A 22,230-nucleotide genomic window follows, 5' to 3' on the forward strand; every position below is an offset into this window, starting at 1 on the left:
AAAAAAATCAGTAAGGGAGCAGAATATATGAAAAACACTATTGACTCATTCTACCTCATTAATATTTATAGAATACTACACCCCCCAAACAGAAGAATACAGTCTTTTCAAATGCATATGGAACATTCATCAAGGGAGAACATGCTTTGGGCCATAAAACAAGTTTCAGAAAATAACAAAGGACAGAAACTTTACAAAGCATGTTTTCAGATGACAACATAATGAAATTATAAATCAATACCTAGAAAGTCTCCAAACATTCAAGTTAAGTTATACACTTCTAAACAGTGAAAAGACTTACTGGTGAAAAGAAAAACATCACAAGGGATATGAGAAAATATTTTGAACTGAATGATAGTGGAAATATATCAAAGTGGATGAGATGCAGCTGAAGCAATGCTTAGAGAAAAACTTTTATAAAGGAAAAGTTTTAGCTTTAAGTGCTTATATTAGAAAAGAAGAAAAGGTTAAAATCAATGATGGAAGTTTCTACCTACAAAGACTTTTTTTTTTTTTTTTTTTTTTTTGAGATGGAATCTTGCTCTTGCCCAGGCTGGAGTACAGTGGCCCTATCTCGGCTCACTGCAAGCTCTGCCTCCCGGGTTCACGCCATTCTCCTGCCTCAGCCTCCCGAGTAGCTGGGACTACTACAGGCGCCTGCCACCACACCCAGCTAATTTTTTGTATTTTAGTAGAGACAGGGTTTCACCGTGTTAGCCAGGATGGTCTCGATCTCCTGACCTCGTGATCCACCCGCCTTGGCCTCCCAAAGTGCTGGGATTACAGGCGTGAGCCACTGCACCCGCTCTACTTATTTTTTAAATACTTTAAGTTCTGGGATACATGTGCAGAACGTGTAGGTTTGTTACATATGCATACATGTGCCATGGTGGTTTGCTCCACCCATCAACCCGTTATCTAGGTCTTTAAGCCCCGCATGCATTAGGTATTTGTCCTAATGCTCTCCCTCCCCTTTCCCCTCAACCCCCTGACAGGCCCTGGTGTGCAATATTCCCCTCCCTGTGTCCACGGGTTCTCATTGTTCAACTCCCACTTATGAGTGAGACCATGCGGTATTTGGTTTTCTATTCCTGTGTTAGTTTGCTGAGAATGCTGGTTTCCAGCTTCATCTATGTCCCTGCAAAGGACATGAACTCATTCTTTGTTATGGCTACATAGTATTGTGTGGTGTATATGTGCCACATTTTCAAAGACTTTTTTTTTAAAAAGCAAAGTATAGAGGCCGGGCACAATGGCTCATGCCTGTAATCCCAGCACTTTGGGAGGCTGAGGTGGGCAGATCACGAGGTCAGGAGTTTTGAGACCAGCCTGGCCAACATGGTGAAACCCCATCTCTACTAAAAATGCAAAAATTAGCCAGGTGTGGTGGCGGACACCTGTAATTCCAGCTGCTTGGGTGGCTGAGGCAGGAGAATTGCTTGAACCCGGGAGGCAGAAGTTGCAGCGAGCCAAGATTATACCACTGCACTCCAGCCTGGGTGACAGAGCAAGACTCTGTCTCAAAACAAACAAACATACAAACAAACAAAAAACCCACAAAGTATAGAAAGACAAAGAGCAGAAATCAATGAAATAAAAAAATGAGCTAATATAGAAAATCAATGAATCAAAATCTGCTTCACTGAAAAAAAATCAATAAAACTGACAAACCTTTTTTTGCTAGACTGATCAAGAAACAAGGCAGAAAACACAATTTATCAATACCGGGAATGAAAAAAGCCATCATCACAGACCTGTAGATGTTAAAACGATAATAAGATCATGTTGTTAAACAAATGTGACACTTAAGATTAAATGGATAAATTTCTTGAAAGACATAAATTAACCAAACTGACACAGAAAAAAACAGCCAAAAGGAAAAAATAGGGAATTTAGTCCTATAATAATTACAGAAATTGAATATGTAATTAAAATTTTCCCACAAAGAAAATTCCAAGACTAGATGACTTCACTGTTGAATCCTATCAAACATAACATTTCTACACAAATTGTTTCAGAAAACAGAAGATTTTCCATTTCATTTTATATGACCAGTATGAGATAAAGACATTGTAAGAAAACTGCAAACCAATATCTTTCATAAACACAGATGCAAAAATTGTTAACAAAATATTAGCAAATATAATCCAGCAATAAACAAAAATTATCTACACCTTAAGACAAAGTGAAGTTTTGCATTTAAAAAAATCAGTCATAATCACCACGTTAACAAACAAGAGGAGAAATTATCATCTTACTAGATAGAGAAAAAAAGACTGACAAAATTTTACATCCATTCATGATAAAATCCTAAACTAGGACTAGAAGGAAACATTTTTTTAAGCTGATAAAAAAGCATGCACAAAAGGCTACAGCTTACATCATATGTGATGGTAAAAGACTTAACATTTTCCCTCTAAGATCTGAAACAAGGCACGGATGTCTACTTGGGGCTCTCCTCTGTACAAATGTGTCTCAAACAAACAAGGACTCCCAGGGAAAGGTATCTGGGCCAGACACAGCTTGGAACCCTCCGAGAACTGCCTGTTCTACCTTTCTTGAATCTTTAAGACTTGTCTAGTCCTGGAAAAGTCTTCATTTGTGGGACACTATGGCAAAGCTCAACATTTCCCTTCTTCTCAAGTGAATAGACACCCCCAAAATTATTACACCACCATCATGTCAGACTCATGGGTACACAAAAATGTGATGACATCATTTGGAGAATACACACTTTACAAGATAAAGACATGTTTATGTATTTATAAATATATAATGAATGGGATTTCACCAAGAATATAAGAATTAGCTAATTTTGATTAATATGTTCTAATAAGAATGCGAGTATCAGGGAAAAAAATTTCCCAAGTGCAAAAATATTGGCCAGAACCATCATTTCCTTAACATTAGCAAACATCATGTTGCCCTATTGCTTAAAAACAAACAAAAACCCAAAACCATATGTAAAGCAGGTGAGTGGAAGAGGAGGAGGAAGAAAGGAAACAGACTAGAAGCAACGATTTCAGATTCACAGGCATGGTCGGAAGGGTTAAGAGGGAAAGGCAAAAACTAATCAGGGATGGTGTTTACCTCCTGGGAGCTCCCAGGCCAATCTCTAAAGAGAAAGGGGGAGGTCCTTGTCACAGCTCTTCTTTTTGAGAAACAAAGATTTCTAGTCCTTCAAATAATGCCACAGATGTGAACAACCCCAAAGCATCTTTTCAGTCTACTAGATGAGTGGTTTTAGATTTTAGTTTTCATCAACCATTAAAATTTTAAAAAGAAAACTAACACGTAACTTTGGGGGACCAATAAAGGATTCCCACCATTAGATCTGGACATGAAAAATAATGAAAAAACAAGGAATAAATGTTTCCTCGCATCATTTCATTATAATCATTTGCTAATATCAACATTATTTTAACATCAAATAAAGTATGGAGAATACAATCTTAGGATATCAATTGTATAATATGTAGCTTTAAAAAATACTCAGTGCACTGTATTTTTCTCATTTTGCTTCAGATGAATGAGATCTATGGGCAGCACTGGCCAGCGGGCCCTAAGTCTTGACCTAGCAAGGCAGCAGTCATGGGAATGAAGCCCTTTAGAGCCAGAGTAGCCTATCCACCATCCCATCCCATCAAGCCCAAACCCCATCATCTTCCCACTAATCTTCAGCAGATGGAGGGGGACCATTCAGCAAAGAACTTGCTCAACTTCCTCCCTGATCGGGCCCCATCGAAAAATTCATGTGAATTCACATTGAGCCTAAACTCCTCCTCTCCATTTTCCATGGAAGAGACATTCTTCCACCTGGTTCTGGATTCCCTTGCCTTCTGCCTCCTCAGGGATGCTCACTCCATCACCAACACCTCCTCATCAGCTGCGGGGGATTAAAATTATTTGACCTTCCTCCCACTGACAGGTGGGGTCTATGTGCCTCCCCTTGGATCTGGGTAGACCCTGTGATGGCTCTGACCACTAGCATATGGTAGAAGTGGCCTGGCCCAGGCCTGAAGAGACTGGCAGCGTCCCCTTCCCGTTTCTTGAAACACTCTCTCTAGGAGCCCTAAGCCACCATGAAAGAAGTCCAATGACACTAAAACTACTCTGCTGGAAAGGCTTCAGTTGACAGCCCCCGCTGAGCTCAGACTTCCAACCCATGCTGGCAAAAGTCCAGATACGCAATGTCTTGGACCCTCCTGACTGGACCATCCACCAGCTGAAAACTATGAGTACCTCAGTTAATATCATGTAGGCAGAAGAATTGCTTGGCTGAGCCCTGCTCGAACTGCTAACCCATAAAAACATAGTTACAATAAAATGGTGGTTGTTTCAAGCCAGTAAATCTTGTTTTAATTTTTATGCAACCACAGATAACTAGAATATGAGGATCTTCAAAACTTCTTTCTCTCTCTCAGCTGCTTCTTTTGTAACATAAGCATATTAAAGTCTGGCCTCTTATCAAAATCTCGTACTTTACCCTCAGTTCCTTTGTAAATACTTCACACCTTCATTTCATCTGTGTTCCTGTCTTTCTTTCTGCAATGGTGCTTCTTCTCTAACCATACCAATGAAATTATTTTTGCCAAGATCAATGACATCTAGGTCTGGCTCAATACAAATAGTCAGTTACCAGCTCTTAACCTTACTTGATCTCTCTGCATCACATGATACTCCTGAGCACCTGTTCCTTTAGGAAATTCCTCTCCCCTGGTCTGCTCAATACCACTGCCTCTTGGTATTCTTCTTATCTCCTTAGTAACTCTTTGTGTTCCCCATGGATTCCTTCTCTGCTGCCTGTACCTTAAATACTGAGAATCTTTCTAAGGTTCTTTTCTCCACTAGTCCCTTCTCTACGTGCTTCCCACAATCATCCTATATCCATCCCTATGTCCATTGCTTCAAAGAAATGCTGTGTCCTCATTCCTCTGAGCCTGTATTTCTAAGCCTAGACCTTTCTCTAGAATCAAAGGGCCAACTCTGCACTCCAAGAGGTATTCAAACCTAGAAGTATTCAAGCTCAACAAGAGTAAAAATAAAAATACATTTACCTCACACTGCCATTCTACTGTCCTTCTTCGTCAGTGGATGGTGTCACCATCCACTTGGGAGTTACACCTCACTTATCCTTAGCCATGCTCATGCTGATTCTTCCTAGTTAATACATCTAGAATTGGCTTATTCCTCTCTATCTCATTGCTAACACCATAGCTCAGAAAATTATCATTTCTTATTATAGACTACTTCTGGCCTCCAGATGCAATTCACGTGTTACATCCTATTAGAGTGTTCATTCTAAGGTATAAATCTCATCATATCACTCCTTTGCTAAAATCCTTTAGCAACTGCCCAACAGACTAGGTTATAATTTGAATTTCATAGCATGAAATACCCAGCCCCTACTTACTACCTCTCATCTTTTGCCTCTTCCCCCTTGTGACCTGATGGCCAACCATATGGACATACACGCAGTTCCATAAATTCACTGGACTCTCTAAGACTGCCAACCTCTGTACCTATTATTCCCTCCATATAAAATACCCTTCCCTGATTTCCAAACCAAATTAATTGCAACGTGTGGAAAGCTCAATTTAGCTATTGCCATCTCAAGAAAACTTTTACTGTCCCCTTACTCTGTCTTAGAAAACTTTCCTAGTGTCCTTATTTTGTGTTCTCATCATGACATGTATTAAAAAGCATAATTTTCTACTTAATAGCCTATTTAAAAGTCTGTCTGAGCACTAGACTCAGAACACCTTTGAAGGCAGGGACTTACTTTTTATATCAGTTCTCCAATCCTTCTTTGGCATGCACTGCAGACTCAGAAACATTTATTGAATGTCTACAAGGCTGAATGAGTGAGTGGCATCTATTTGTTTGCTAAATTTACTAGTTTCACTTATACTTTTAATAATACTACAAAAAATTATAAAATTCATTAATTTCTCCCTACAAAAGAATAATGCTTAAAAAGTGCTATATTAAAATTCACCTTCTTAGTTTTTCCTTGCTTGAATGAAGAAGAGAGATCTTTTTGTTTTTCTCGAACTCTGACAACGAAGCATTTAATTCAAGCCCATTGCCATTCCTTAAAGATTCAGGGCTAGAAACAAGAGAAAATCATACCATATATTAAAGGGGAAAATTGTTGGGCAAAATTAAATAATACGCACCAATACACTAAACAAAGGATGCTTCTCTAAGTCTCTTGCTTCATACAAAGGGGCAATAAGTGTCAAAACACCATATCTTAGACATTTGGTGCAGAATGTGTATTTCAAAATTTCAAAAGAATATATTATCAAAATCATCCTAAATTCAATGACTGATCAAAATTCTAAAATAAATTGTTAACAATACATACAAGCAGGATTAAAACATTCTGACCTCATCAATTATGACTACACCATATTATATGACTATGCAACCTTCAGAAGGAAAGGTACATTACAGGAAAAAAGCATAAAGGATTAGAAGGACAAGATACACCCTAGGCCAACCCGACCAGCAAAGCACAGGTTCCCTCCATTTTAAAATTTGTCATTTAATGGACATTTTCTGGCTCTACTATTTTTGCAGAACTTCTTCAGGCATTCTGATTGATTTAAAAATACATTAATCTAAGAAACTTGCAAACTAATCCTATTTCCTCTATCCGAAGAGATATAACTTGATTTGAAAATTTTATTTACAGTGGTAGGATACTGAGGGAAGACAGAAGGATTCAAGATGAGTAGAGATCAAAAAGCACATGCATACTATGTAGTCATAAAAACTTTTTTAAAAAGAAAAGCAGTTGCAAGTAATATAAGAAAATTAAGACCTTCCAAAACCTTTCCCAACCCCATATCCTAGATAAGGGTTAATACGGCAAGCCTCTTTAAGATTAAAATGTTAAATAAGACCAAGAAAGCTGTTGATATCTCTGCGTTACCAAAGTCAGCTTTGGTTTAACCACACTTACTGACTGCCAAGTCCCTTTCTTGTTCAAAACAGTAGATGGCCACATTCTACAAATTCTGGAAGTGACTAACTTAAAATTCTCACCATCATCAGTACGCATGCCCTCAGCAGTTATGTCCATTCTTTGTATCCCTAGGCTCTACTTAAAACCTCCTTGGAAACCAGCTTAAAGTGAAGGGAAGAAATTCACAAAAATTGAATTTTATAAGCATACTAGCATTGGAAGGGTCTGATCCCCAGTTCAACTGCCTACCCAATCCAGGTTTGAATGCCAGTTCTAATATCTATGAGAGAGAGACAGACAGAGAAACACAAGGAGACACAGAGACACACACTAAAACTTGCCTTGTATACCAAACAAGAAGATTCCAAAAGCTACATGAGGTATGTAGAAGATACTAAATCCTTTTTAAAGGGAGATTTTCAATAACTGGGGGGATAGGTTCATGAGTTCGAGAAAGACAATGGGAAGAAGCAGAGTAGTAGGTGTATAACAGGTGAGGCTGCTCTTGTCTGTTTAAATATTGGGGTTCCATGTAAAATTTTTGTTTGAGGAATTTCACTGTTTTTATGAAGTTTAAATACCACTGTGCTATTTAACTTTGCTTAGTAATAACACAGACTCTAATACTGATCATATTCCCCAATGATGGGGAACTCACTACCTTACAATTTGACCTGTTCCCCTGTGGTCAAGTCTAATTGTTTATGAAGTATTTCCTTATATTAAGTTGAATACTTCTGTAATGTGTACCCATGGTGCCAGCTCAGGATTCTTAAGTACAGCAAATGCTGCACCCCTCTTCCACAAAATAGCCACAATCAATAAGTTCTCTAAAAATATTGCTATTATGAAAAAGAACAAAAAACTAACCAGGCAAATAGATCAGTAGGAAAATATCCCAGGTGTTTGCTGTAGGACCTCTGCAGGGGCAATCCAAGTTCTTCAGGCCCAGTTGCGTTTTCAATCTTAACTGAAAGTTTTGAGAGGGGGACTATTTATTTCTGAAGTCACTTAAGGAGATGACACTAATCAAACACACAAGCCCCAATCCTTAATGCAGTTGTCTTTTACTCAATAGATTTTACAAAGCAGTATTTTTAAAACTGAAAGCAATTTATAGATTTCTGTGAAATATAAAACCACCTAGGTTAGAAAGCAAAAACTAAAATACTCTATATTATTTACCCCGGGATACCTTTAAGCCAGATTCTAGTCACTTAGCGACAGGTGTGCTTAAAACACATTCGACTGAGTTTATTTATCAAGTTCCTATTTATGGGTAAATGTCAGGAGACAAAAAACACGCATGAGTCTTCAACAAGCAGCTGCACTGTCGAAATATAGCATCTGAAAAAAATTTTTTCCTTTTTTGCAGCTGCTCATCCTTAGAGCAAAGACGAGACAACTGGAAGCAGACATGGTCATGACCAACAGAAGGGCATGGGCAGGTGACGAGCAGCTGCTCTATTTCACTGAGAACCAAATAAGAAGAGGTTGCAAAAGCCCTCGGTCACCAAAGTTAGCCATTTCCAGGAAGAACCACAAGGGCTGGGAGCCACTGGAATGTCACAAACAGACTCACTCATCTGAATATTTAAAAAGAACATTAAAAAAGGACTGTTAAAGTAAATCTCATATAATCATTATCAGGAGAATCCAGAAAATGTCTTTCAGGCCCATTTTAAGAAAAAATCATCTTAATTTTGCCAGCTTTATTAAAGTATAATTGACAATTCGAAATTGTACATATTTAAGGTGTACAACTTGAGTTGATAATATACATATATATTGTGAAATAATCACCACAATCAAGTTAATTGACATATCCATCACGTCACATCGTTACCTTTTCTGGTGATGAGGACACGTAAGATCTACCCTCTTAGCAAATTTCAAGTAGACAATACAGTATTGTTAACTATAGTCACACTGTGTATATTAGACCCCCAGAATTTGTTCATCTTACATAACCAAAACCTTGTACCCCTTGACCAACAATAGTCCCAATTTAACATCATTTTAATTTTAAAAGATTTCTTATTTAGTATCCTAGGCCTAGAAAGACCAAAAATAGTCACTGACCAATAATGATTCCAGTAGAATTTAATTTCCGAAATTGGAGTCTGTCCTTTCACAAGCCAAATGAAAGCTAATTTAATTAAAGTGTTTAGATACTGGTGATATGCTTAATATAATAGGCAAAGAGTTTAGAAATGTGAGGTCTAATTGAAGCATTGACATTAATCCTCTGCATCTAAAATCTGAAACAGAAAGGGCAACCACCCTATTAACTTTAAGAAGTAAAATAATTTCTATGCAAGTGTTTTGCAAAGTAGAAAGCACAGTACAATTGTAGGTTAGGGCCCCTGGCTTTTAGATAATCACACAACGACACAGCACAGTTAATTCCATTTTAATGAGTAAGAAATTATGGTAGCTAGGCTACCAAAAAAGAAAGAAAAATAGTAACACAATGCTGCCATCAACCCCTCACCCAAAACCCTGTGCCTACCGCAGCACTGTATTTGCCCTTGGGCAACACATTCTAAACCTCTGAAGATGTAGTTTTTTTCTTTCCAGGTAAAGAATATATATTTCTCCCTTTATTTTATTTATGCTTGTTTTTGTCAGAATATATGAGCAGAGTTTTCGAAGATTTTAATTCAAATTTTGAAACCTTTGGAAATGTTTTACTCACCAGTGTTTGAGGGACATGTTGTCCAGTATTTTACCACATTACTCATTTTTTCCATTGTCAGTGGTTCAGTTAAAGCAATATCTGTTCCATGCCCTGAAATACAACCTAAGAATCTTTATATTAAATATTGACCTTATAGTTTCTATGTAGAGAAAAAACAAATACTATATTTAGCAGGTACATACCTTTAAAATTTTCAGGGATTATAAAAACAAACAGTGAATGTGTATTTTTCTTTTTGCCAAATCTGAGAGAGGAAAGAAAATGTTAAAATGAAGCAAAATCATTATTCAAAAAATGGAGATTCAGGAGTTTAGCTTATTAGGAACTAACTACAGTGATTTTCTTCATTTCTTTAGAATTTAAAATAATATCATTAATATGGAAATTTAGTAAAAGTAGCATCTCAAATCAGTGAGGAAAGAGATGAATCACTTTTTCTTAAAAATGAAAAAAAAAGCCTAAACTTTATCCAAATTTTTGATCAGATCATCAGTTTACAAGAAATTTGTGGAAAGAAAGAAACATTTTAAAGAACATCATGGGAATGAAACAAGCAGAATCTAGAATGGGGGGAATTCTGTAAGACAAATGACTCCTTTTAAATATACATATAATTAAAGAACAAGACAAGAAAAAGGAAAGTTGAATCCTGATTTGTATAAACTCACAGTTTAAAAAAAATCATAAGATAAGCAGGGAAATTTGAATGCTAATGGGATATTTGACAATACTAAGAAGTGATTACTAATTTTCAGGTATAATATGGGTTTTGTGGTTATTCTCTGAGTCCTCACCTTAGAGAGGTACCAATTAAAGTATTTATGGATGAAATAAAACAGTATTTTAGATTTGTCTTAAAATAATCCACTGGTGTGCAGGGGTGGGAAGGTAGGGAGAAACATGACGAGCCAGATGTGGGTAACTGTTGAGGCTACATTATGGGTGTATTATTATATTATACTCTCTCCCCTTTTATTTCTTGAAATTTTTCAAATAAAACTTTTTTCTTAAAGTGGCATTATAGTTCACTAAACTCAGTACAGTAAGTCTGGAATTCGATAATTGGATGGATACTGAGCCTTGGCATTAGCCAAAATGAAATGATTTTCAGGGAGAATGTGACTGTGAAAGAGACTTTAAAGAGAACAGTTTAAAACTACCTAAGAAAAGCAAACTATTCTCAAATACTTTAAAACATCATTTATTAGCATGTGGTTATATATGGTTATTATTTATTTATTAAAATGAGAACTGGGATCACCCCCACTGTATAACATTGTTAGTTTATCTTACATATGCATTTGGAAGTAAGTATACATTCTATATTTCAAATTACATTATATATTAATATAAATTTATATATCTGAGTCATATATATTGAGAACCTCTTATGTGCCAGCTCTGTGCTAGGCTCTGGGGGATATCATGGTAAACAGACAGACAAGGTTCCTGCTCTCACACAGCTGGAGGTCTTGGGGCAAAAAGACATTAAACAAATCATTATAGATAATTTTATGGCTGAAAATGTGTCCAATGCCAGGAAGGAAAACCAAAAGGGCCAAGAGGAGTCCACGCCTGGGCACCAACCTGCCTCAGCAGCCTTGGGGAAGGCTTCCAGGCAGACAACCCTCGGTGCTGGCTAGACACAGAAAAGGCTGGGGAGAGGGGGAGGGCAGAAAGCAGATGTGCGGCACAGAACACTCTGGGCAAAAGGCACAGCATATGCAGGAGCCCTGGGGTGGTCGAGAACAGGTGAGTTTGAGAAGGTACAAGATGTCCAGGAAAGCTCTGGCACAGGGCATCTGAGGAAGAAAAGCATAAGTGGAGACCAAAGAGCGAGGGAGGGCTGGGCTCTGCTCACAGAAGGCCTGTTAGGCCACAGGAAAGGTTTGGTATTGAAGAAAAATGGGCAACGGAAAGCTATGAAGCTCAGGAGCAACCAACACAATTACATTTGCATTTTAGAAAGACCACTCTGCCTATGATGGGATGTGCTGATAGGGGTGACACAGGTGGACTGGAAAGACCCTAGGGCAGGGATCCAGGCAAGAGCTGATGGTAAGGAAAGCGGGCATACCTGTGAACCTTTGGTAAAGTTAAATATTTTAGAGTATTTACTAAATTAATTACTTCAGACTAGCAGGATTATTAAGAAAATGTGACACCACATTGACGTCCATTCAGACTTGATTCTGTGCTATGAATTCTGGGGAGTTTAGGCTGAGAGAGAAGAAAGGAAAGAATATATGGTTTCTATGAGGAAATGAGAAACTCAGAATATTATCATCAAAATAGGCATACGCAGGAGGGAGGATAGAGTTGCCTGGCCAACCAAATGTGGAGGTAAGAAAGGCACTTCCTACACTGGTGTAGGTGCTGTGGTGACACAGAGGGAATAAGGGGATCAGAATGATGCCTGCCAGGATGTCAGCATTTCATATATATATGAAAATAAATATATACATTTTAGACAGAGAGAAAGATAGATAGATAGATAGATAGATAGATAGATAGATAGATATTTTTTTTTTTTGAGACAGGGTCTTGCTTTATCACTCAGGCGGGAGTGCAGTGGCATGGTCAAGGCTCACTACAGCCTCACCCTCCCAAGCTCAAGCGATCCTGTACCTCAGCCTCCCAGGTAGCTGGGACTATAGGTGTGTGCCATTACACTCGGCTATTTTTTTTGTATTTTTAGTAGAGATGGGTTCTCACTATGTTGCCCAGGCTGGTCTCAAACTCCTGGCCTCAGGCAATCTTCCCGCTTCAACCTCCCAAAGTGCTGAGATTACAGGCAAGAGCCACTATGCCTAGCCTCGTATACGTATTTTTAAGTGATGAGAAAGTGTGGATTATAACGGAGGTACAGACAACAGAATGAGGAAAGAGAGGTGAAAGGGAATAATGGACTGAGCAGATGGGACTGAAAGAAAATTATTGGGTAGTTTAAATGTTGAAATAAAAAATACTGCATAGTGGATTCAAAAAAGTAAATTATCCTAAGTCAAATACAGTTAAATGATTTTTTAAAAACACGTTGTTTGCTTTTAGAAATCTTCCTATGTCCATTTTTGAAAACCCGACTTTTCAAAAATTTGAAAATTAATTTTACTGACACAAAAATATGTAAGATATGGATATATGGATTTATATGCCCTGATGACTTTCAAATTTCAAGCTTTATATCAGACAAAGGTGGGATTCTTGGACTTTTGTTATTAGCACAGAATCAATTACCAAACACACACTCCCCCTGCTATATAGGGAACTCCTGCAATCGATAAGAGTTCCCAGAATCCAATACTCTGGTCTTAAGCTCAGCTGTTCATTCACATTCCCTACAAATCAATAAGCTAAAAGAGTTTCTAGTTTCTAGGATCAACCAGAAAATGTTCTCTTTTTTGTGAATGAATATTCCTTGAAACAAAACTAAGCAATGCAAAAACAAACCAAAATAAAAATCACTTTTATCCACACCAACTGATAGTACTTCCTCTTCTATATACCAAAATCAAATTGTAGGCTCTGAGACCTTCTCAATTAATGTCTCTTGTGTTTGCAATTTATTTGGGGACAATTCATTTTCCCTCACGTTTCACGATTACGCTGTTTAAATGTCATGATGTTTCCTGAGGCTACACCTCACTTTTGAGATTGGATACTGATATTCTGGGTTCCATTCCTATGCCTGCCTGCAGTGCCCTCTAGAACTGGAGCCAGCATCAGCTCAACCTGCAGCAGTACCCACCCACTGTCTTGCCCCCATCCCCGGATCTGTCTCTGGTAGCTGAAAAAACAAAGATCATATACAAGTGTTTTGAGCTGAGTTGTACACTCTGCTGATCAAAGGGTCTCAGGAAAGCCCTGGCCTCTGAAATCTATCATCTAAGAGGGCCAAAGAGGTGTTATAAGTCCCTATGAAGCCTGCGGAAATTTCTACCTTTACTTCTCTTAGAGCCATAAGGATTTCCAGGGACAAAAGCCAGTATCATCTTTGGGTTGTGGTTTTCTTGAGTACAGTTACCCATTATTCTGTCCGTGGGCTAAATGCGGCCAAACTAACCTGGTATGACCTACATGGGACTTGTAACAAATAATGTTCTTTGTTAATTACTTAATTAAGCTCTGATAGTTTATTCTGGCTAATAGTGAAGAGTGGTGTGCCCTGTTCCCACTCGGCTCTCCCACAGAGCTCCTGCTGCAACATTCACCATGTGACATGGTGCTAGAAGTTATAAAGACCTAGAGTTGTCCTCAGTTCCTACTCACTTCCTCCACCAGTTCGTAGGAAAAAGGTTTTAGTAAAGCTACTTAGATGTTTTGCTGTTACTGTGTTTATTGTCGAATATTCAGAGGAGTAGGTCATGTAAACTACCTAGTAAGATTTAATGAGTCACATTGTCAAGTCAAGGATGTCTTGGAGACATAAAAGGACAACTTGTTAGATCTCTGTGGCTCACAAGATTGGGTTTTCTTAGTGATCAGTTAGCTGGTCAGACAATTAAAGCTACATGGGGAAGAAATGAAATCAGATTCAAACTTGATTTGTTGACGGAGCAGATGGAGCCACATCCTGCATTCCTTTTCTGTTGCTAAACTGCTCTGAGCTCATGAGAATCACAGAATTTTAACTGCAGAACCATTTCATTGAGAAGAAAACTGCAACTCCCCATATACTGATGAGTTTAAAACATATTTAAACTTTCTGTACCCGTCTTTGGAAGATAAGTATCAGGATGTGTCTGAATTATCAAGTATCTGCCCTTTGAGTATCCTCAATTTTGAGAACTTATCTAAGCCAAGAGTGAAATATCCCTGGAATTCTGGAGCTAAGCATACGAATCCTAACATTATCTTAAAATATGTCACCACTAGGTAGTGTCTGAGTTCATCTGCTCAATAAAAATATACTCTTTCAATACATTCTTGAGATGAAAACAAATTAGGCAGTACTATCAGGAACGTTAACCTATAAGTGAGATGTGCCATAATTCTTGAGAAAGTCTGTAAAGTTCTGATATTTTATGAATGATTAAAGTCAGTGAATAATTAGCACCAAGCTTAAAACATAGTTTTGTAAGATTAAATTTAAGAATCTTTTAAGGAAGCTGCTTTCATTTTATTCTAAAATAAATCTAATATTATAGCTAACAGGCTAAACTTCGTTCTTATTTTCAATAAAAATCTGTATGTCTTATAGATGTATAGATTTGTGATCATGTGCTCTAATACTGAACATATATATGCATTCTATCATCAATTCCTCATTCACTGACGGGAGACATAAAGCACCCAGAGAAACAAGAGTAAGGTACGTAGTTGTACATTTTCCTAGACCTACATAGCTTTTGAGATATTACCAGACAACAACAAAGATCTAAAGAGAAAAAGTTAAAATACAGCAGAAGAAAAGTAGAGCCAGGCTTTTCATTTTGGTTTAGTCATTAAATATTAGCCCAAACTCAGAAGATGTAGTGCTTTAGGATAGATGAAGGTTTAAACTCCTTACAAATGGGGCAGTACATGTACAAGGCTCATTACCATAACAAAAACTGTAGGTTGAAAACTGGAAACATCCTCTACAGGGGTTTAAACAATTCATAAACTCATAAAAATTCTGAGGGCAGGAAAGGCAACTTCAGAGACATTCATAGCCTCTGAGGACAGCACCATGAAAGCAAAGCTTACACACACTTACACACACACACACACAACCAAACAACTCTGTCCCCTTGCAGAGAGGAGCAAAAAAGCTAGAAGGCATTGCCTGCCTAGGACGGCGCTTCTCCCACCCATCCATACAGGCATTCACTGGAGCTACAGCAAGGCAGATAACACCTGCTGGTAGTCAAGACCTTCACTGGGTGTTGGGAACAGTGCAACAGGAGACAAACAAGGAATACAAGTCCAGGTGTATTCCACAAATTATTTGTTTTCTTTCAAACAAATGATTTCTTTTAAGGCAAAATAACAGAACTACCATTTGCATAGCTATACACTTGGCACCTTCATCTACTTTCTTTTCTCTGCTAAGAAATCTTAAGCTATGTTACTCAGGGCAATAAAAGCTGCGGAAGTGAGTATCAGACAAGAAATTCTCTCCTCTAACCTTCTAGGTTTTAATATCTGCAGCTAAACATAAAGCTGGTTCTTAAACAGAACTTCACTCTTATCTTGTTCAAAAGGCGGCTCTGATAGTGAGCAAATGCAAAGCTTTACTCCATTCAGAGAGGCATAGCTAGGGTCCTAATCTTGGAATGAAGAGAGAGACCAGCCATATTGAATTGTCTGGGGCTCTTTCAAAACCATTTCTATATTTGATGTACACCCAGCTTGGCACATACTGAACCTCACAGGTGAAAAAGAGGTGGTTTCAATACAAAAGTCAATTAATTACAGACTTCTAGAAAGAAAATGAAGGGAAGAGTAGAGTTCTAATCTAGTTTTGTAAAAATGATCCATATGGTCTTAGGCAAGTCACTTCAGCCTCAGTTTTCTCATCTGTCAAGTAAGGACAATAAAATCCTGCTCCACCTGCCTCATGTAGCTGCTGTAAAAAATTTTAAAATATGATATAAATGAAGCATTATGATGAGTTCCCAGCCAAGGGAACTCCCTTTTTTTAAGGCTTGTAATAAAATAAGCATATTCTCAGAAGTAGGATAGTTTACAACAGGTTTTACAAGTGGAATTCACTTTGAGGTAGATAGTTTGCCTGATGTGTCTAGAGTTCATATACCTTGTAGAAAGCCAAAAGAAATGCAGACCAGTTGTTCTAAGAAACCCCAAGAGTAGTATCTGTCTGTCTGTCTCTCTGTTTAATAAAGTAACTTGATGGCTTGGGCTTCTCATTTCAACCTTTCTTTTCCCTTAACATACTTTGCTTGCCTGTTTATTCAGGGATCAAAATATTGTCTCTGAATTTTGTAGCCAAAAAAGAGGCCTGTCTTGTAATGCTGACAAGCTCTCATATGTTCCAATATAATTGACAATTCTACTTTATCTATTAAGTATTTCACGGAAGGAGAACAAATTTGTTCTGATCTAACCCTATGTAAATACATCCTAAGTGGCAGGGAAGAATCTAACTCTCCCACTACGGGGCTCCAATTTTCTAGAGCTGGAGTGGGTTAAAAAGAAGCAGAACTTGGCTAGGCGTGGTGGCTCACCCCTGTAATCCCAGCACTTTGGGAGGCCTAGGTGGGCGGATCACGAGGTCAGGAGTTTGAGACCAGCCTGACCAATATGGTAAAACCCCATCTCTACTAAAAATACAAAAATTAGCCAGGCGTGGTGGCACCTGCCTGTCATCCCAGTTACTCAGGAGGCTGAGGCAGGAGAATCACTTGAACCCGGGAGGTGCAGGTTGCAGTGAGCCGAGATGGCGCCACTGCACTCCAGCCTGGGCAACAGAACAAGACTCTGTCTCAAAAAAAAAAAAAAATAGAAAAGAAAAGAAGCAGAACTTACGTGGAACTGCAAGACGAAACAAGAACACTGGAGGTGGTGGTTTCTGGACCCAGTGAATCCAGAAGGCCCCATGGCTCCAGGAGACACCTCAGTCCCCAGCTAACAGGACAGAGAGCTAAGAGTGCTCACTTCCTTATTAGTGTTTGCCACTACAATTAATGAACTCTGGAAAGATGCACCATTTTAATGATACAGTTATTAAAAAGGAGTATGTGTGGGAATAATGTAAGCATTGCATACTAAATAAATTTCTCTGACAAATTGATTCTTACATTCTAATCCGTACCTATTTTCAAGTTAAAATAATTCCTTATAATAAAATACCACAAACTGGAAATAAAAACATGTACCTAGACTCTCCCCATGAAAATATCCCTCATTTTTTTTTTTTAGAAATAGCATCTCACTCTGTTGTCCAGGTTAGAGTACAGTGACATGATCATAGTTCATTGCAGCCTTAAACTCCTGAACAATCCTCCCACCTCAGTCCTCCCAGTAACTGGAACTATAGGTGCAAGCCACCATGCCCGGCTAATTTTTTAAAATTTTTTGTAGAGACAGAGGTCTCACTATGTTGCCCAGGCAGGTCTTGAACTCCCGGGTTAAAGCAATCATCCCACATCGGCCTCTCAAAGTGCCAGGATTACAGGCATGAGCCACTCCCTGGCCCCTCAATTTGAAAAGTAAAATAGAAATATATCATCTTTTTAGGAGTTTTAAAAAAATAGGTTTTTAAAAAAATGATTCTAAAGATACAGCATCAAGGCTTTTGAAGTTTACCTAATTAACCTGATGGCTTCCAGCTCCTCGGCACTTAGTGAAGAAGGCACCTTCAAGAGAACCATGTTGAATACGCAATCATCCAAAAGCGCTGCTGCCTCCTTCATGTCACTGATGGTGATGGTGACTTCTGCTATGTTTGCAAATAGTTTCTGTACAGTATCAGCCAGGTAGCCCACAGTGACATCTCCAACTAATAAGATGTCTATTTTTGCCTGAAAGAGAAGGAAGCAGAGGCGTCACATAATTATTACCTAGGCATAGGGAAAATGTCATGTATGAGAGGATAAGATAAATAAAGCTCACAAATAACACAACAATTGACTTCATATCTAGTCTGACTGGCTAGATGGTCAACTATAAGCAGCTCAAGGACAGGAACTATTAATTTCACATCTTCAGTACCTAGACTAGTGATTAGATCTGAAGGTCACCCTGTTTTTAAACATTTTGCCTACCAATGCTATTCTACTTCAGTTTTTCTGCAAATTTCTCTCTCATCCTATTAAATAATAGAGTTCTTATGACTCAGTTTCCCAAGTCTTTCCTGCTGGAAAATCTGTTTATTGCTGAAAGGATCAAAGTCATGACTCTCCCACATGATTTATTTTGGTGAAACACACATTCCAGGGAACAGAGAAAGATTTAAATTCCTAAATCATAAGAAACACTGAAATAAAGTCCTTTCAATGGAATATATGTGCTATTCAAACCTCAATATTAGGAACCAAAAAGGCCATTTGCATTTGGAGATATTTTCAAGTATATTCAATTAGGAAAAAGAGCATTCCTAACTTCACGTTTTATTTCTCTACAGCTAATGAACTCAACCCACTGAAAATGCCAAAGAATGGGGATGCTTAAATTAATGGAAATAGAAGACAATTGGAAATGCCAGTCCATAGACATCTGTATGAGAAAACAGATTTGGAAGGTGATTAGAGTTGAAGCTAAGAGTGAGTGAAGGGGCTGGAAATACTTGTACAAAGAGAAAGGCAGCTTGGCAAAGAAGCAACTCCACAGGGCAGGATGCTGGTGTAAGTGGCCCCGTGGGGCTTCCTTCTCTTTTCAGCCTGGTTTCCTGAGGGTTGCAAGAAAGAACAGGTGAGGTGCAAGAAACTAGGCAATAGTAAAGTAAGCAAAGCTTTGGCACTTCTACCTGCTCACCTAATTTTCTTCCTTCTTTTTATAAAAAAGTCAACCTTCCTTTACCATCTCTCATATCCTAATTCAATCACTTCTCTGGAAGGAACTGCTGTCAAGAGTCTGGTGTCTATCCTTCCAGACGATTTTTGTGTCAAACATATAAGTACGATACACACATACATAGCTTTTCGTAAATGGGCTGTTAGTATTTTTTGAAGTGAGTTGCTTTTTTCATTTAACAATATAGTTCAACAATTCCTCAAAATTTCTGATTCACTGGGAACATTCTCATTTTCCAGGCGGTTATAGATTTATTCTCATAAAAATACGTTTTCTATTATTTGTTGGGATCGGGGTGAATGTGCTCATCTGTCATCTTGATCCAGTCTTCCTTATTTTCGATGATGACAATTGATTGAGACATTCTCCCAGTGTTGGGTTTTGATGTTATTACGGTGCCATGATGAATACATTTATAAATACATCTTTGTGCAAATAAGCATATATCCTAGAATCCAAACTAGAAAATCAGAAAGTAAACTTTTACTTGTTTTGCATACTCCAAAGGATACAAAAATTTATATCCCCATAAGCAGTATATATGAGTACTCATTTCCCCAAACCCTTAATAAGACTGATTATTCTTAACCTTTAAAAAATTTTTGTATTGTGAGCAAAAAATCTTATCCTTTTTATTGGCATTTTTTGAATGAATGGAGTATCTTTTCATTTTAGTGGCAATTTGCATTTTATTATCACATATTTATTATGCATGCCCATTTACTCCCTTTGCTCACCTTCCTATTTGTGGTTTGTATTTTTCTTACTGCTTTGTGGGAGTTTATACAGTCTGGATATTAGTCAACTACTTTTTTTTCCAGTCTGTCACTCTGCCTTTAATTCTTTTTTTTGTTTTTGTTTTTGTTTTTTTGAGAAGGAGTCTCACTCTGTCGTCCAGGCTGGAGTGCAGTGGTGTGATCTCGGCTCACTGTAACCTCTGCCTCCTGGGTTCAAGAGATTCTCCTGCTTCAGCCTCCTGAGTAGCTGGGATTACAGGCGCCCGCCACCATGCCTGGCTGATTTTTGTATTTTTAGTAGAGATGAGGTTTCACCATGTTGGCCAGGCTAGTCTCGAACTCCTGACCTCGGGTGATCCGCCCACCTTGGCCTCCCAAAGTGCTGGGATTACAGGTGTGAGCCACCGTGCCCAGCCCTTTAATTCTGATTATAAGGTCTCTTGTCACTAATAAATATTTAATATTTAGTAACAAATCTACTGTTTCCTTTATGGCTTTGGTGAATTTTATCTTGCTTTCAAAGCCATCTCCATTTACGTTAAAATATGCTTTGGTAGAGTATTCTAATACTTTTAAGGGTTTATTTTTGCATTTAGCTTTTTATCCCAGCTCGAGTTTATTTGGTGATTAATATGAGGTAGGTATCTGCTTTCAGTTTTCTTTTTTAAATGCAGAACTAATTGACCCAACAGGATTACTGAACAGACTAACCTTCTCTCAGTGTTTTCATGAGCGAAGTTTTCACAATGCCAGGTAGGGGTGTGTGCGGGTGTGTGTGTGTTTCTGGACTTCATTCTGATCCACTGATCTATTTGCCTATTCCTGGTTAATACCACACTGCTTAATTACTAGCTCTTTATAGTGTGTTTTGATATTTGACAGAGCATGTTTCCCTGTTATTTTTCAATTCAGTTATTATATATTTTCCAACAATTTCTCTTCCAACAGAAATTGGCATCAGTTTCTCAAGGAACCTTGTTAAAGTTTTAATTACGGTGGCCTCTATTTTAACAGTTAATTAGAAAATATTGTTGCTATATTAAATCTCCATATTTAGGAAGTATGCATCTTAGAGAATTTGGGTCTATTATGATCTTCAGTTTTATGGACTTTCATATCGATTTTGCATGTGTCCTAGTATGTATTCCCAGATATGTCCTACGTATTCCCAGATATTTCAACCTTTGGAGGTCACTGTGAAGGGGATCTCTTCTTACTCACTACATTTTCTGATTGATTATAGCTGACATATAGAAGCGCTATTGATTTCTGTATAAGGAACTTGCTTCAAGTAATGCACTTTATAGTACTCTCTGTTCAGTTCCAATACTTTTCCGTTGATTATTCTCAATTTCCTAGGTAGGCAATCCTACTGCCTTCAAAAAATTACACTTTTTTCTCTGTTTCCAGAACTTATGCCTTTTATTTGACTTTAAAGCATTGGCTAGAACATTCAAAACAAAGGTGAATAACAGGAATGATAGTAGGTGCTTGTTCCTGACTTTAGTGGGAATATTTCAAATGATTTTACTACTAAATATGATACTTACTGAAGATTTCTGATCAATATCCTTTATCAGTTAAAAAAGTTTCTATTTGGAAGCTAAGAATTTTACATCAGAAAAGGGTGTTGATATTTATTAAATGCTTTTTCAGTATAACATGATATTTTTTTTTAATTCTTTGATCTGTTAGGCAGTGAATCATATTAATAGATTTCCTAATGTCAAGCTATCACAGTATTGCTGGGATAAACCTATTCATAATGTGTAATGAATTCAATTCCTTCACCTTTAGATTTTTGCATCTATGTTCATAAGTGAATCTTGATATACTTTTGTTTTATTGTATTGCCTTATCTTGTTTAGGTATCAGGGTTATGCCAGCCTTGAAGAATAAAATATTGTTCTATGGTCTTGAATAGTTTATAAAACACAGAAATTATCTGCATCTTAAGTTTAGGTAAAACATGTCTAGAAAATCTGGTTCTGAAGACATTTATAGAGCTGGATCTTACATTTCATTTTATAGTTCCTTATTGATTAATGGTAAATTGAAGTTTCTCACCTTCTCTTAAATGAATTTTGTTCATATACATTTTACTAATCCATTTCATATGGAGTTTTTATATTGTTTAATGTTTTAATTTTAAAATATATATATAATACCTATTACTGGTGTTGAGTTCATTTTGCTTCTTAACTATAAATGTTTCATTTTTTCTTTTTCAGGTAATGCTTTATTGAGAATATAGAACTGTGTGGTCCAATACAGTAGCCACATGCGGCTATTTAAACTTATGTTAATTAAAATTAATTAAAGTTTGAAATTCAGTTCAGTTGCACTAGCCATATTTCACATTC

The 22,230-nt window shown here is 37.5% G+C and overlaps 1 protein-coding gene across 1 annotated transcript in view; it reads right to left on the bottom strand.

The window, feature by feature from the left end:
* SOHLH2 (spermatogenesis and oogenesis specific basic helix-loop-helix 2) overlaps positions 1–22,230 on the bottom strand; it is a 47,045-nt gene that overhangs the window by 15,747 nt on the left and 9,068 nt on the right. The window contains exons 2-6 of the mRNA XM_509628.7: positions 17,925–18,139; positions 9,857–9,918; positions 9,672–9,776; positions 7,844–7,943; positions 5,999–6,109 (exon numbers count right to left, since the gene is read on the bottom strand). Of these exons, the coding sequence (XP_509628.2) occupies positions 5,999–6,109; positions 7,844–7,943; positions 9,672–9,776; positions 9,857–9,918; positions 17,925–18,139 (593 nt within the window). The remainder of the gene's footprint in view (positions 1–5,998; positions 6,110–7,843; positions 7,944–9,671; positions 9,777–9,856; positions 9,919–17,924; positions 18,140–22,230) is intronic.

The sequence above is a fragment of the Pan troglodytes genome, chromosome 14 (assembly GCF_028858775.2).
Source record: "Pan troglodytes isolate AG18354 chromosome 14, NHGRI_mPanTro3-v2.0_pri, whole genome shotgun sequence".
Classification (NCBI taxonomy): domain Eukaryota; kingdom Metazoa; phylum Chordata; class Mammalia; order Primates; family Hominidae; genus Pan; species Pan troglodytes.